At 38.2% G+C, this 16,668-nt stretch overlaps 3 protein-coding genes across 3 annotated transcripts; 2 read left to right on the top strand and 1 right to left on the bottom strand.

Annotated features, from left to right (window-relative positions):
- Nucleotides 1-701: 701 nt before the first annotated feature.
- On the bottom strand, nucleotides 702-10,026 carry SAPINGB_P003003 (uncharacterized protein; the record flags this gene model as incomplete). The annotated part of the gene is made up of 3 exons (XM_031997721.1): nucleotides 702-8,389; nucleotides 8,484-9,654; nucleotides 9,730-10,026. 3 exons carry the CDS (start codon nucleotides 10,024-10,026, stop codon nucleotides 702-704), a joined length of 9,156 nt encoding a protein of 3,051 aa, XP_031853612.1.
- Nucleotides 10,027-11,456: 1,430 nt separating this feature from the next.
- SAPINGB_P003002 (uncharacterized protein) lies at nucleotides 11,457-13,067 on the top strand (the record flags this gene model as incomplete). Its single annotated transcript, XM_031997720.1, has 1 exon — nucleotides 11,457-13,067. The coding sequence occupies one exon, from the start codon at nucleotides 11,457-11,459 to the stop codon at nucleotides 13,065-13,067; it is 1,611 nt and encodes a 536-aa protein (XP_031853611.1).
- Nucleotides 13,068-16,275: 3,208 nt separating this feature from the next.
- SAPINGB_P003001 (uncharacterized protein) lies at nucleotides 16,276-16,614 on the top strand (the record flags this gene model as incomplete). Its single annotated transcript, XM_031997719.1, has 1 exon — nucleotides 16,276-16,614. The coding sequence occupies one exon, from the start codon at nucleotides 16,276-16,278 to the stop codon at nucleotides 16,612-16,614; it is 339 nt and encodes a 112-aa protein (XP_031853610.1).
- Between the last annotated feature and the right edge of the window lie 54 nt (nucleotides 16,615-16,668).

The following is a 16,668-nucleotide window of genomic DNA, read 5'->3' as shown; positions in this document are numbered from 1 at the left end:
GCAACAACATATAAAATTTATATAAACAAACAATCAAACAATCAAAACAAATAAACAAATAAACAAACAATCAAACAAATAAACAAAGAAAGAAAGAAAGAAAGAAAGAAAGAAAGAAATATTTCATTCACTTATATTTATATATATTTGATCTGTTTAATTCATCAAGGTATATCTTTTTTTTTTTTTTTTTTTGTTTTAAAACAAAATCATATTGAAATTATAGTAGTCGATATAATAATGCTGGTTGAAAAATAAAAAAAAAAAAAAAAAAAAAAAAAAGTTTTTTCATTCGCTTAAAAGAAAACTTTTTTTTTTTTTTTTTTTTTTTTTTTCGTTTCTTTATTAACAAGGAAAGTCCCGTTTTGGCAGACCTTTAAAATATCACGTGAACATTAATAAACATATAATAAAAATTTACGTAATCATTAACATTTATTTATTTATTAATTTATTTATTTATTTATTTATTTTTTCAACCACCATTTTTTTTTTTTTGAAACTATTTCAAGCCCACATTATTCAATTCTCCAATTCATACAGTATATATTCTTCAAACCTCATAAATAACCATTCAAATTGTTTATATATATATATATATATATATATATATATAAATATATATCTTTCACATAATAATAATACTAATAATAATAAAAAAAAAACAACTTGAACCCCTTTAAAAGATGTCTCTTCATCACTCATAAAAATAAGAAATTCACTCCCATTCCAATTATTCCAAATACAACTCCAAGCCCCGTCGTTCGTAGCGCACGTAACCAGCGCACGTCAGCATTTCGTTTCAACCCACGTATGCTCCAAGCTCCAGAAGAAAACTCAAAAGGTGGACTCTGCTTTGGCTTTGATTCTCCTCTTCCCTCATCTATCTTCTCCTGAATTGCTAGCCGCTCTCCTAAATAATCACCCCCTCCCTCAGGAGCCCCTGTACATACACACCGAGGTATCCGTACAGCCCCAGGCATAGGACCCTGATATATTTCGGGATAAACAACACCCTTTGCAAGTGCTCCTAAAACTCCTGAAATTCCTGAAATTCCTGAAACTCCTGTAGGCCTTAATCCTCCATCTCCATCTCCATCTCCATCTCCATCTCCAACACCACCAGACACTTTAACTTGTACTAATGATGTAGCAGAAGCAATGACTTGTGCTGGAATCCCCAGCGCCATCACTGGATCATCACCTCCAGCAATGTTAAACACCATGACCCCCACAGTTTCATTCTTCTTCTTCTTATTCTTCATTTTGCGCAACTTCTTCTTCATATTCTTCCTTTTTTCAGCTTTCTTTTCGGCCTTGCGTTTCTTCTTCTCTGCCTTGCGTTCCTTCTTGGCTGCCTTCTTCTTCTTTATCCCATCAATCTTTTCTTTTTTGTGCCTTTTTTTGGCCGCCTTTTTCTTCCGAAGCCTTTCCTTCTTGCTCATCTTTTCCCTTGGTCCTTTAATATCCGTCCCGTTTTTCCCATCTTCAGGAATACTTAAACTTGCACTAGTACTAACAAGGTTCGTCGTACTATTGTCACCCATGGTAATGCTTAAACTTCTCTGAGTGCTAATTGTGCTACTAATTTCACTCACACTTTTGGTATCACTAATACTAGACCCTGAAGAAATAGATGTCACTGTCACAACTTTGGGAATCTTGGTTTTAGTTTTGGTCTTGGTTTTTGGCCGTTTGATTTCTCTCAAAAGCTCAGTTTCAGTCTTGGTCCGGAATCTGGTCTTGGTAATCTTTTTGGGTGGCCGATAGTAGTCATCGTCATCATCATCATCATCATCATCATCATCATCATCATCATCATCATCATCATCTTCATCATCATCATCATCATCATCATCATCATCATCATCTTCATCATCATCATCTTCATCTTCATCATCATCATCATCTTCATCATCTTCATCTTCATCATCTTCATCTTCATCTTCATCATCATCTTCATCTTCATCATCATCTTCATCTTCATCATCGTCTTCATCATCGTCTTCATCATCGTCTTCATCATCGTCATCATCGTCTTCATCGTCATAATCATCTTCGTCGTCATTTTCTCCATCTTCATTATCCTCATCATCATCTTCTTCAATGACATTAGGGATATCATAATAGTCATAGGTTCCATCACTACCCACAAATCTCAGCCTTGATGGAATCATAGTCTTGGTATAATACTCTGTCTCGGTTTCCGTTTTTGTAGATATAATCACGTTAAAGTGCTCATCCGACTCTATTCCTTCATCCTCATCCTCTTCATCCTCTTCATCTTCTTCGTAATCATCACCATACTTCTTTTTAAAGGGGAAATGTGGAAGACACTTTCGAGGTCGCCTATAAATTAACGTGGTAGTCTCAGTCACTGTATCAGTATACTCAAAATAAACTGTAGAGTACGATGTCTTGGTAGTCTCCTCAGTAATGGTAACCCAATAAATTTTGCGAGCTCCTTCTCTGACATGTGGAAATTTGGGGTTTATAATCATGGCTTTCTTTTTCTTGGGCCTGGTAATCTTTTTATATCTCTTATAATTGTCATCGTCATCGTCATCATCGTCATCGTCATCATCGTCATCGTCATCATCGTCATCATCGTCATCGTCATCATCGTCATTTTCAAACCACCATTTCTTCTTGGTTGGTTTTGCAGACTTTGTTGGGCTCGGTGTAACAGTCACAGTAATAACTGCTGGATCGGTTTTACTCAAGATCGTGCTATTAAAGCTGGTAGTCAAGTTGGTAGTCAATGTAGAATTGGAAACATTTTTAGGTGGCTCTCCAAGAGTAACTGTAACTGTGACTGGTCCTGATATAGTAATACTACTAGGTGTTGTTGAAAATGATGTTGTCAATGATTGGTTTCCACTACTAGTTGCAATTGTTGAATAAGAAGTGATACTAGCTGTTGCAGACTCTGTTTTGGGTGGTACTTGTGTCATTGTGGAAAAGTGCTTTCTGAATTGATCATTGATAATTCTTTCAATCTCCTTCTCCAAATCTTTTTCGGTATCTTCATCCATCTCTTCATCTCCATCAAACTCTTTGCCAATCTCCTTCTCCAATTCCCTTTCAAGATTTTCCTGAAATCTATCATCAACATTATCAATATCATCAACATCATCAGCATCATCAGCACCATCCTCTTCTTCTTCTTTTTTTTCATTGGTATCCTTCGGTGGTTTAACAGTGACTGGTGGCTTAACAACGGGAGGCTTAACAACGGGAGGCTTAACAACGGGAGGCTTAACAACGGGAGGCTTAACAACGGGAGGCTTAACAACGGGAGGCTTAACAACGGGAGGCTTGACAGCTGGAGGTTTGACAGCTGGTCGCCTGATAGGTTTCCTTTTAGGAGCCTGAGTTTCTTGTGGTAGCTCAGTAAATCTAGTTCCAAAAGTTTCCGATTCTTCTGGATCATCCACATCCATATCTTCGGAGTCATCATACTGAGGATCTCTAGACTTAATGTCTTCGTACTCAGGCTCTTCAGGCTCTTCAGGCTCTTCAGGCTCTTCAGGCTCTTCAGGCTCGATATCATCAAACTCATCCTCATATTCGGGCTCCTCAGACTCAAGCTCTTCATAATCGGGGGTTTCTAGTTCTTCATTTCCCGAATCAGATTCATCAATATCCATTTCTCCATTCCCCTTTTCACCCCAGTTGTCACCCTCAGAATTTTCATATTCCTTATTTCCTTCTTCTCCAGAGTCACCTTTATTCCACTCATCTCCTAGCTCATCATTGTCTAACTCTTCTTCTTTATCCCAATAGTCATCATCAGAATAGTCATTTTCTTCTTCAGTTTCATCACTCCATTCTTCTTCAGGCTGTTCAATCCACTCCTCTTCCTTCTCCTCCTCTGGAGTTTCCGGCTCTTCATTCTCTTCTTCAAAATATTCTTCAGAATCAGGCCATTCAATTTCATATTCAGGTTCTGTAACTTCTTCATATTCTTCTTCACTTTCCTCCGGTATCTCTTCCAAATCACTAGGCTCTTCTTCCCTTCCCTTTTCTTCATCAATATCATTTTTTTGTTCTTCCTTTTTTTCTTTAGGAATATTGGCTTCAGCATCTTTCTTCTTTCCTCTCTTTTGAATATCATCGCCCATTTTCTTCTTTTCTTCTGGAACTTGAATTTTCCCCACATCACTGCCCTTATTATCAAACGGTATTCGAGGTGGTAGTCGAGTAGATGATGGAGGTTCTATGATTTTCCCCGCTGGCATTGTGGTTCCTGATGAAACTGATTTACTATAGCTTGGGGGTGGACTATTTGTGGTAGTCACACTGGTCTTGGGTTGTGAAGAAGATAAAATATTTGAGAATTTTGAACTGAAAGTAGAGCTGGAAATATGACTGGTAGTGGTAGTTAATATGACAATGGAAGCAGAAGGCGTTGTTTTGGAAAGAATAGAAGTAGAACTAGAGCCAGACTGTGATGTAGATGGTCTAGTTACTGGGTATCTTAGTGACGAGCTGCTTTTTGATGTACTGGATGCCAAATTGGTTGTGGAAGCTGGGACTTCAGACTTAACTGCTTTGGAATTAGATGCAGTGGTAGAAATAATGGTAGGTGGTAAATCAGTAGAACTGGAACTTGTACTTGAGGATGGTTTTGTTAGAGTTATATCTGTTTTAATACTAGAGTATCTCAGTGATAGACCAGATGTGGAAGATGAACTTGTAGTATAGTTAACTATTGAGGTACCATTAGAGGAAAAAGAAGAAGAAGACGTTCCGATAGTGGTAGTTGCAGAGGTGAGGGTGTTTAGGCCACTCGATATTGCTGAGTTTGTTGGCGTCACAGTTACTGGTACACTAGTTGAATTAACTTTTGTAGAAGTTGCCAAACTTGTACTATTAGAAGAAGAACTTTTTAACAAACTGGTTGCTGTTGTAACATTACTCAAGGTAGTTGTGAGCACAGATCTAGTAGAAGTCATAGAAGATATCCCTGGGGTATTTTTTTCATTGCTTGTAGTACCAGACAAGGCAATCGTTGAAGTTGGCATGGCACTTGGTGGTAAGAAAGTTGTAGTAGTAAAATTTGCTCTACTAACAGTAGTGCTCGTAGTACCGGTAGCAACAGGTAACAAAATACCCGGAACAGCAATTGAAGTACTGCTTAACTGGCTTAAAGAAGAAAAAGACGTGTCGGGTATAGAAGTACTGATTATAGCTACAGAACTTGAACCAGACACACTGATAGAGCCGGAACCAGAGGTTAAGTTGAAACTTAGAGTGTTAACAGGAATTGATTTTGAAAAAGTGGTTACTGGTGTATATGGTAGTGGAACAGGGGTGGCAGATGAGACTGGAGTAGGTGAGGGTGGAAACGGAAGTGGTTGTATAGGAGCAGATGGAGGTGATGGAAGTGGAGCAGCAACAGGAGGAAGTGGAGCAGCGACAGGAGGAACAGGAGGAGCAGGGGGTGGAAGTGGAGTGGAAGTAGGAGATGGCTGCAGAGCAGGTGGAACAGATGAAACAGATGGAGCAGGAGGAGCAGGAGGAGCAGGAGGAGCAGGAGGATTTAGCAAAGCTGGGGGAGAAGGTGGGGCCTGAGTAATCATTACAATTGATGTCGAATTTGTCGGCACGCTACTTGTCGTGACTATAGGTAAAGTAACATCAAACGATGTCGAAGTAACAACACTGAGTCCCCCGTTAAATGGCAAAGTCACAGTTCCTGAGACAGTCCATGTTGGTGTTGCAATTGAAAAAATGCCAGTGTTAGTGGGTAAGCTTGAAGTCACAGTTACTGGAGACTGGTCACTAGTTGCTGGTGGAGCTGGCACAGGCGATTTGTTTTGAGGCGGTGGAGGAGAAGGTGGTAGTACAGTGACTTGTCCAGGAAGACTTTCAATTGCATAATCGGCCCGTTTTTCCTTTTCAGAAGTTTTGTCAAGATCTTTATCTTCCCAGGAAATCGTGCTAGATTCATCAAAAAACAGGTCTTCAGTGCGGAATGGCTTTTGAGAAAAGGGCGAGGAAATGGGTGGCACCAAGGACTCTGTAATTTCTGTAGATGAATATGATTCTGATGTAAAATCACTTAAAACTGGAGTGTCTGGAAAGGGATCTTCTGCAATCGAAGAGTCAGAAAAAGGGACTTCAAAAGATGTAGTGCTGGTGTGATCTGTGGGGACTGTAGATGACGCTACATTTTCTTCTTTTGAGGATTCAATCAATTCAACTGGCTCAAAAGTTTCAACTTGATCAGGAGAACTCAAAGGTACAGAAGATTCTGGAGACTCTGAAACGTAATCAGTCGAGTGATAATAATTGGGGGAAGAGTCAGCAGGTTCTGTAATCTCTGTTGGTTCAGTAACTTCAGACTTAGGCTCAGGCTCAGGCTCAGGCTCAGGCTCAGGCTCAGGCTCAGGCTCAGGCTCAACAGAAAAAGATTCATTGGGAGACTCGACAGGAGGATCCAAAATGCTCTCAGAAGGAAAAACCGGCTCGGAAAAAGATTTAGAAAAATTTGACTCAGATTCAACAGATGACTTTGAATCTGATTCTGGCTGATAATGATAAATTTCACTTTCATTCAAGGATTCCAAAATTTGTGATTCCGTCGAACCATCTAACGTTGTTGGGCTCTCAAAAAACTCAGGTTGATCAGAAGTAACTGGCCCTTCAAAAAACTCTGTAGAAGATGTAGTACCTGGCGTCTTCCATGAATCAGTTTCTAAAGGCTCTTTTGGTTCTTCAACATCGTCAATAGGAATAGGAAAAGAATATTTAGAAGATGAAGAATTTTCTTCACTTTCAAATTGTGTATCATCCAAAGTTTCAGAAAATGGAAGCTCAGAAGAACTTAAGGTTGTGACATAGTCATCTTCAAAGTTTTCAGAAGATTCAAACAATGTAGTTTCCTCAAAGTCGTTATAAGCTGATTTAGTACTTTCAGAAACTCTTCTTTCACTATAAGACTCAGATAAATCTGCTTCTGTTTTTGTTTGTTCTTCTGAGCTCAAACTTGATTCCAACAAACTTGATTCATAATCTTCTTCAGACTCAAAAACGTTTGATTCCGAGGGAAAATAAGGCTCAGGTTTTGGAACAGATTTAGACAAAAGCGTGGTTGAATTTTCAGTACTTGGTTCCGCAATGGTTTCAAATATTGGCTCCAATGAGATGCCAGATTCGCTAAACTCTGATTCTGAGTCAAAAGATGAAACCGGCCTCGACTCAACAAAAGTTTCAGAAGGTTCAATTGAGAAATCAAATGAAGACTCCTGAGATGAGTTTGAACTGGGTATTTCTGTTGACTCGGTATCATATGAGGGCTCGGAAGTCATTTTTGGTGAAGGGTTATAAGTTGAGTCGAATTCAAAATCAGGTTCGGAATCTGGCTCTTGCCCTGGATCTGGATTTGGTTCGGGTAGCGGTTTTAGTTTTGGTTTCGGTTCAAGGGTAGGTTCCGAAAATGATTCAAAAAAACTAGTTTCTGTTTCAGGATCAATAACAGTATCAGAAGATGACTCAAATTCAACGGGTTCTGTTTCTGGATTAGGATGGGACTGGAGCTCAGATGTAAATTTCTGTTCAGGCTGAGGTTGAGGAGTCTGAGAAGGGGCAGGCTTGACAAGGGACTCATCCGGTGACAATGTAGGTTTAAGTTCTGGTTCTGGTTCTGGTTCTGGTTCTGGTTCTGGTTCTGGTTCTGGATCTAGATCTGGCTCATAAGGCTCAGGAGAAGATGAAGGAACTAGCTCAGGTTCCAGTTCAGGTTCCGGTTCAGGTTCAGGTTCCGGTACTGGTTCGTATGGCTCTGGATGAGGTACGGGGGCAAGCGGTGGTAGTAATGGTACTGGCTCAGAAATCTCTGGCACTTGTTCTTGTTCAGTTTCTGGCAATGGTTCGACACCAGGTTGATTTGAAGGTTTCGGGACATATTCCGTATTTTCATCACCATTGTTGTTGTCAGAAGTTTCAACTTCAGATAAGAAATCATCCCCGGTTTCTTCACCACCACTGGGATCTTGAGTGCTACCTTCAAAAGATGTGGAATCTCCACTCTGTTTCTTCTTCTTGCCTCCACCACCAATCTTTTTGAAAAATTTGCCAATCTTCTTCATGGATTTCTGAAAATTAAAAGCGTCTGCAACTACCATATCTGGATCGTTGTATTCGGCACCGTATACACCAATCTGATCATCTTCGTTGTCGTTGTCTTCGCCATAATAGCCATAATCATTGAAGTCATCTGGATACTCGTAACCTGAAACATCATTGTCTAGATCTCCAAACATAAGATACTCTTCTGAAGTCTCATCGCCTGTATTTCTATTTTCTTCTTTTTCTTCTTTTTCTTCAAAATCTCGTTTTCCTAACCACAAAGAGTCGTCATAAATACCATCTTTACCAAAATCTACAAATAGGAAAATAAACAAAAAAAATAAAGTTAGAAATCATTTTGATATTTTTATTTCATCTATAAAAAAGAAGGGGAAATTAAATCATACCATCAATTCTGTTCCCAAGAGCGTTAGCATCTTGAAATACCAAATTGTCGCTGCCAGTGATTGTCATCTTGTTGTCATCATTGTCCTTTTCTTCTACTTGCACTTTTTCCATATCTATTTTCTTATTTCTGTCACTGTCACTATCTTTATGAGAAACAAACTTAAGTTGTTTTTGGTTGCCTAAGTCTTTAATTTCAAAAACACCTCGGTTAGCTTCGTCAGGGATCACCACAAACATTCCAAAGTTCTGAGCTGAGCCAAGGCCTGGATCAGTTTTGACAGTTTCAAAAGGTGGTCTTTGAGGGATAATATCTAGGGAGGTAGTTTTAATCAATGTCTTAGAAGACTTTGAGGTGGTAGTGGTAGTAGAGAAAAAATCAGGGGGGAAGTCTTCAGTGGGGAGAGGAGGAGGATTATAAGTGAAAAATGGTGGAAGTGTGGAGGGTGGTGGATTTGGATTTCCAGAAAGTGTGATAACAATGGGACCTCTGGTGCGTGTTGTGGATGTAGAAGTGGAAGAGGTTGTTGGCATGGAAGAAGTTATAGGTGTAGAAGAAAGGTGCGAAGTGGACGGTGCAACAGATTCAAGTTGAGAAGTATTTGGCAAGAAAGAGGTATAATGAATGGTAGATGAAAGTGATGGGGTATGTGGCAATGAGGAGGTAGTAATTAGACTGTGTAGGGAAGTCAAATGAAGTGTTGACGTTGATTCAAATGAAGTCAAATCAATGGGGAATGGTAAAGTAGGGGAATAATCAGAATCCGGAATATAATGAGTTGGAATACGAGGTGAACCGGAAAGAGTGATTACAATTGGTCCTCTGGTAATCTTGTGACTGGTAAAAGTAGTAGTTGTGGCGGTCGTCGCAACATTCATTGTAGTCGTTGGCAGTCCAACAGAGATTGGGTGAAGCGTAGTAGCAAGCTGAGTGGCAATTGTCTTTATGGAACCATTAGGGTAATCAATTGCAAATTCTTGATCTTCTTTGAGTTTTTCTTCTATATTTTCATTTTTCCAGGTGGCTTCATCGCTTCTGTCAAATTCATTGGGACCTGCTTGGGCACTAGAAAACGGAGCATAATTAAGAATATTGGCAATATAATTGTAAAAAAGATAATGAGACCCTACACATGTTTCAGTGATGGCTCTATTGAGGACATTAACTTGAGACTAAATCAAAAAAAAAAAAGTTAGTGAAATGGATACTTGCTTAGAGGCATCACTTTAATCTTGTAATTTTTTTACGTTAATAGGTGAACAAGAACTGTAGCAAGATGTGCGAGTTTCCAAGAGAACTTGACAAAGACAGGTACTATCACCAAATCCACATTCGGTTGCTTTGCTGCGTTTAGATTCCAAACAATTTTCTGGGGTACACTTGTTTTCTGGAGTTGCGAAGAGATTTGCAATAGAATCGTCGAGACGCCAAAATGACTGGGCCTTTTGCTCTGGGTCTTGAGCAGTGAGGTCAAGAATTTGAGCAAAAGCTGATACTGAGAGCAGCAGTAGAAAGATGCTCAAAGATGGCGATGCTATTTTCATATTTGGATTAATAATAAGGGTGATATTGATAGTAAAAGAAAGAAAGGAAGAAAGAAAGAAAACAGGCAGTTTGTTATTTTTTAATTCATCAGATTGTACCCCTGTCTTTGGACAACAGTGTGGCTGTTATTAGATGATCTGGATGTTACAACGTTTAGTAGATGCAACATAGGTACGGCTGATATTTATGTCCGATGGAAGCAGAAAACAATGAAAAACTCCGAGGGGTTTAAAGCTTTTTGCATGAATTGCGTGCCTTGAAACTAAAGCGATTTAAGAAGCTTTCCATGAAAAGAATTCTTTTATTTATTCCCCCCTCCCCTCATGATATAAGTTTGTTGCGGATAATAAAATTTATTTTTCTTTTATTTTTTTTTCTTCTCCTTTCTTTGAAGCCCTTCTTTAGGGTTACTTTTTTCCTTCAAACAGAAGAAACACAGAACCGATCTTCATTGTTTCGAAGGTAAGACATGCTGTAGAAGGTGGAGGATAAAAAGTAAATGCTGAGTATATACTTAAAGTTTTATTTTTTTTTTATTAAGACCACCGTAAAAGACGCCTGCTATTTTTGAAAAAAAAAAAATAAAAAAAAAATATTTATTATTTGGAACGAAAGGAAGCAAAAGGCTATTCAGATGACTTTATTTTAAGTACTTCTTTGCTTTAAGTGATTATTATAATATAACAATAATTATAAAGGACGGTTATATAAGAAATAATAAACTATAGTATAATAATACACTATTATAATTGTTTTTTTTGAAATTTCCATTTTGAGAACTTGCTTGTCTGCTGGTCTGCTTGTCTACTGGTCTACTGGCTTCTTTCTATCTCTCATGCTCTTCCCTACAATCGCCTCATCTTCTTCACCTCCTTTTGTCTTCACACACAAATGTCTTGTGTGCCGGGCGGGCTCAGAGACACGGAGACACAGGCGTGTTTGTGAATATTTTTTTTTTCGCTGTTATTGTTGTTGTGAATTCCAGTGCTTTCTGTCAATCTTCTACATTACCCCCACAATTCATTGTACTGGCCAGTCTGCCAGCCGGTAAATCTGCCAGCCATTATCAAAATATGAGGAAAAAATAAAACCCTGCAAAGATGATTTGGTTGAAACTCTGACTGGTCAGTTTAAGCACGGTGTGACTGCCATATGAACATTTTAGAGTTGGCGCGCAGGTGTGTGTGAGAGTACTATATTTAAAACTGGCGACTTTCTCGTTTTTTAGTTTTTTTTTTATTTTTTTATCAAAAATAATAATAATAATAATAATAAAAATAAACCTTCCATTCCTTTTCCCTTGTTCTTCCTTTTCATCTTTTTCTTCCTTTTTTTTCCCCTTTCTTTCTTCTCTTTTTTTTTCTTCTTTTTTAATTATTTACAAATAAATTGCTACTTTTAATATCTCTTCTTCCTTTACCATATAACCATGGCTGACACACTTTCCGCAGATACTACAGTGGTAGTGGTCCTAACCTCCACTTCCACAATTATCCCCAGCCTGGCTCTGCCAACTCCAGAAACAACACCTGGAGGACCATCCACAGATGCAACAGCACCACCCATAACATCCGATGCCTCACAAGCGTTTTCTAGCGCCGTCACAACTCTGCTCATCACCACCCACCGAACCTTGATCAACTCAGACTCGGCAATTCCTTTTAGCTCTGCTACTGGTTTAGACAATTCTCCAGCAGTTACGGCTTCTTCACAGGCAGCGGCATCATCATCATCATCCTCACCAGCAGCTAGCCATGGGTCTTCAGGACTATCATCCGGCGGCATCATTGCATTGGCCGTAGCTGTGCCATGTGGAGTGATTACTATTTTTGCACTTGTGGGTATTTTCTTTTGGAGGCGGCACCGGCGCACCAAAGCTATTAGGTCCCAGCGTCTTGCCGAGATTCGTGACTATGGATTTAATCCGAATATTCGTCACGACGACGATTCAGATGACGAAAATAACAGAGAAAGATCTCGCGGAACTGATGACGACATGCTGGGCCCCACTTTTGGAGGCAATGGCCGCCGGCTGGGCGCAAACGGTAAGGAACGACCAGACAGTTTGGCTACTCTACATGGGTCCGGGAATGTTTTTGGAGAAAAGGCTTCAAGCGATGACCCAGCATCGGGCAATTACCGTGGATGGGGGCCTGCTCCTCCAACGACACCAGCTGTAACGGCTATTCCTTCAGGTCTCGGGGTCGGTGCTATTAGCGGTGCAATGACGGGTCAGCAGCAGCAGCAGCAGCAACAACAACAACAACAACAACCACAGATGACACAAGTTTATGGAGACTCTCCTCCACTGCCACAGTCAGTTATGCCTCTGCAATCCGGACCTGCAGCTGCACCCACCACCACCCCTGCGCCAGGTGCAATTTCTGTAGCAGCTGCTGCCTTCTTACCCCACGATGGTAGTAGCCCATACAATGCAACTTATACCACTGGGCCTTCGACCCCCGGCAGTATCAATGCGACCGCTGTTTCGTACACATCTTCCGACCCGTATGAGCGGTCAGCCGAGGGCCTTGTTCCCCATTGTGGTTCCGTGTCCCCTGATGCACGCACCCTTGGTGCCTCGTCTCCTCCTGGGGCTTATCCATTAGGTTCCGGCCAAGTACAGGGTCTTGATAATAATAATGGCTCCTATTATTATAACTCGTCTGTCACTTCACCTTCTGCACAGTATAATAATACCCTTACAACCTACGAGTCTTCTGGGTACCCTACATACGCTGTGGGACAACCGGTGGGATCCATGAGCAATGGGAATGCACCATTAATCTCTCCAATTTCATCGACTACAGATGCAGCGACTGAAGCAGTGGCTACAGCCATCACTACAGACCATGCAGTGCCATCTGCATCAACAGCCAGTGTGCCTCGGACTTATGGCAGCAATAGTAATATTGACACGGCATTGACAGGCCCTACTAGTGCAGGAAGTGGAGCCACTAATTTTGTGCCTCCCTATTCCTTGCAAAACCATCAATATCCTTCACGTGAAGATATCAGGAAGGTGGCCTCAAACTTTTAGAGTCCTTTGGGTGTATTATTATTTTCATATATACATAGGTTTTTTATTTATTTCTTTCGTTTTTTTTTTTTTTTTTTTGAGTTTATTTTTCTTTCGTTATTCTTTTGTTTTCACAATGTTATGATTCTTTTTGTTAATAAATACAAAGCTTTAATATATATTACATATAACAAACCAAGTTTTTCTTTGAATAAGCAATATATAAATGAAAATAAAAAATTTTCACTTATATATTTAAAATGAATTTTAAAACATTCCAGAAAATCTCTTTTGGTTTTTGCAACTAGGCAAGGATAAAATAAAGAAAGTTGAAGAGGGAGAAGGGAGGGTCAATGAATTGGTTTGTGTGAAAACGGTACCAGTAGTTCCAGACCTTGTGTACTCGAGTGGGACCCGTGTGTGCACTGTTGGAAAAAGGAGGGCATATTATTTTAGATAAAGACTTGGTTTTCAATAGAAACCCTAAAATATAAGCTTATAAAAATCTTGATTTAACTCATTTCTTAACGACACGGTGTAATCTGACAAAATAAAAATGTCGTTATTGTTAATTGAAATAAAGAATGACTATTTGGTTTCAATTGACTTTTAAATCTTTTGTCTTGGATTTTTTATTTTTTTTTTCTTTTGTTAGTTCGTTAGACTTAATTAGTTTCTAACTGACTAAGTCTATTAAAAGCTAGTTTTATAAAAATCTTTTTCAAGTTCAAGGCAAACTAGGAATTCGCTTTTCCTTGTTTCTCATGAATTCCCAACAATTAATTGAACAGTTTAAACAAATAAAAGAGAGAAAAAAAAAAGCAATCCAAATTACCATTTTAAAAAAAAAAAAAAAATGTTGTTCATCGTTTTTCCCCCTTGTTTTCTTTTCTTCAACGTTATGAAGTCATAATCCATAAAGTCCACAAAAGCTCGTATTATTCGGATCCTTCATATTCATTTTATATTTTTTTTCATATAAAGTTTTTGTCTTTTCTTTTAATAACTTATTTAGAAAAACCAAAACTGAGGCTTGTTAAGAGATGTTAATATAATTAGATTATATTAGCATAATTATATAAAAAATTATAATTTTTTTATACGAAACAGGTGCAATCTGTCAACAAAAAAAATTTCATAAAAAAACAAAGTCACGTGATAATGTTTTAGTCAGTAAGTTTTTTTAGAAACCATTTTTAGTAAACTATCACGTGATGACTCCGTGGCCAAGCTGGCTAAGGCGCACGACTGTTAATCGTGAGATCGTGAGTTCAATCCTCACCGGGGTCGATTTTTTTTCTGGGCCTTGAAAAAATTTTAAGCAGTAAAGTAATGCTTGTGTAACAAAAAAAAAAAAAAAAAAGGTGATTCTCTCGTTAATTCTTGTTGCTATTGTTCTCTTCTTTAGATACTTATCATAATTATGAGTGGTGGTGGTGCAGGTCTTTGGAAAAAAAAAACTAATAGCACCTAGTTACAAAACCTCGGAGATAAGTGTGACAGGTTTTGAAGTGTTGTAGTAATGGTAATTTATATCATATCATAATGAGTCATGACATAATAACTTGGAACATATTTTTATTTTAGCTGCTAAGTTTTAATATTGCAGCTAAGTTTAATGAAAGGCTTAAATATATAAATAATCCTTTTAATCATTCATTATTTCATCAACTTGCCATTAATTTCAGTCAGATGGATTTTATCAATAATACAGATTTTTCAAAAAAAGACAAAAAAATAACAATAGACCTAACACCACAGTTAGGCGATATTGATATTCAGTTTAAATGCGAAAGTAATTTTGCTCGGGGCCATGTCCCCATTTCAGGGTATAGCACATGGTGTTTTTCCCAGTATAAAGAAATGGAAGATATGGCAATAATACCTCGAAATCTTAAAAGCATTAAGATTGTGAGTGGTGACTATATTGGAGGAATTAAATTTGTTTCTCATGACGATGTTACACTACTTGATGAAGATGAATCTTTTGTAATTGGAGAGGATGCAGACTGTAGCGATGATAACTATAGTGATGATGATTCAGAATGTTGTGTCTATTCTCATGAAATATGTGAGTTTAATTTCAAAGAAGGAGAACGATTGATTGGGCTTTGGTTTCGTGCAGGTCATGATTTAAGACAAATACAATTTATTACCAATATGAGGAAAAGTCCGATATACGGGACATCTTTAGATGGAGATGAGTATTGTGTGATGGAAAATGAAGATTTGGAAATAGTGGGTGTTTGCTCATATGTTACATGCTGGCTTGTTTCCTTTAGTGTGGTATTAGTTCCCAAGTTAATGTTAATACCAAAAGAGATTGGAGAAGAAAAAAAACGATTGTTAGAAATTGAATCCATGGAAACAATAGTTTCTCATAACTTTGGTCGTGAAGAGAAAACTTTACAAGCCAGACCTTTGTTTAATCGTACGAAACGTGGGAAATTTGATGCAGCAATTGTTCCTCATAGCATTGATTCAATTCACATTCGAAGTGACAAAACTGCGGTTTATTCTCTTGATTTTATTAATTCACATTTAAATAATTATGAAAATTTACCTACCAGAATTGGTCTTATTGAAGGTAATTGTGAAGTTTTTAAATTTGGAAAAGATGAAAAGTTACTTGGTTTTAAAATATATCAAAAAAAGGATATTTTATTAGGACTAGTAATTGTGACTAATTTCCGCCAAAGTAAGGTTTTCGGATTGAAACTAGAAGATCAAGAAGAAACACAGATATCTCCAAAAGATGAAGAGATTGTAGCAGTGAAATGCTATTTAACAAAAAGGGTATCATGTTTTACAATTATAACAGCCACAACTGAGTAAATCTTCTTAGTGGTATCGCCGCGCTTTACACTTACGATCTAACTATTTCTATATTTAAAACTTATAACTTATAACTTATTATTTAATACATATTTATTTATACTTATTACATAACCAACCTACACTATACTTTTTTTTTCTTTTATAACGTTTAATCTTTCGCCTCTCTCAAAAAAAAAAAAAAGTCAAATCCACCCAAATTTCAATTTCATTAATAAAAAAAAAAAAAAAAAAAAAGAACCTTCCTGCGGCTTCTTTTTTTTTTTTCTTTCTTCTTTTTATAACACCTCTCTCTCTCTCTCTATTTTATTTTCTATCCCAAAACCAAACCTTTGAACCTCTTTACATTTTCACATAAATATAAATATAAACTTCCCACCCTTCCCCGCCTAAAATGTCCCGCCACCATCCTGACCTTGTTCTCTGCATGAAGCAGCCAGGCAAAACCGTCGGCCGCCTCTGTGATAAATGTGATGGTCGTTGTCCCATTTGCGACTCATATGTACGGCCTACAACTCTTGTCAAGATTTGCGAAGAGTGCGCATTCGGTAACTTTGCAGGCAAATGTATTCTGTGTGGAGGCCAGGGAACTTCTGACGCGTATTACTGTTACGAGTGTACAATGCTTGAACATGACCGTGACGGGTGCCCAAAAGTCGTCAACTTGGGATCCAGTAGAAGTGATCTCTGGTATGAAAAGAAAAAGGCAAAAATGCAGCAGCAGCCTTGGTAAGAAAATCTATACCAATACCATACTTATTTTGTTGTTAAATGTTTCATTTTTTTT

This window comes from Magnusiomyces paraingens, assembly GCF_902498895.1.
Source record: "Magnusiomyces paraingens strain CBS 517.90 genome assembly, contig: contig2, whole genome shotgun sequence".
NCBI classification, from domain to species: Eukaryota; Fungi; Ascomycota; class Dipodascomycetes; order Dipodascales; family Dipodascaceae; genus Magnusiomyces; species Magnusiomyces paraingens.
This window is presented reverse-complemented; position numbering and strand designations above follow the sequence as displayed.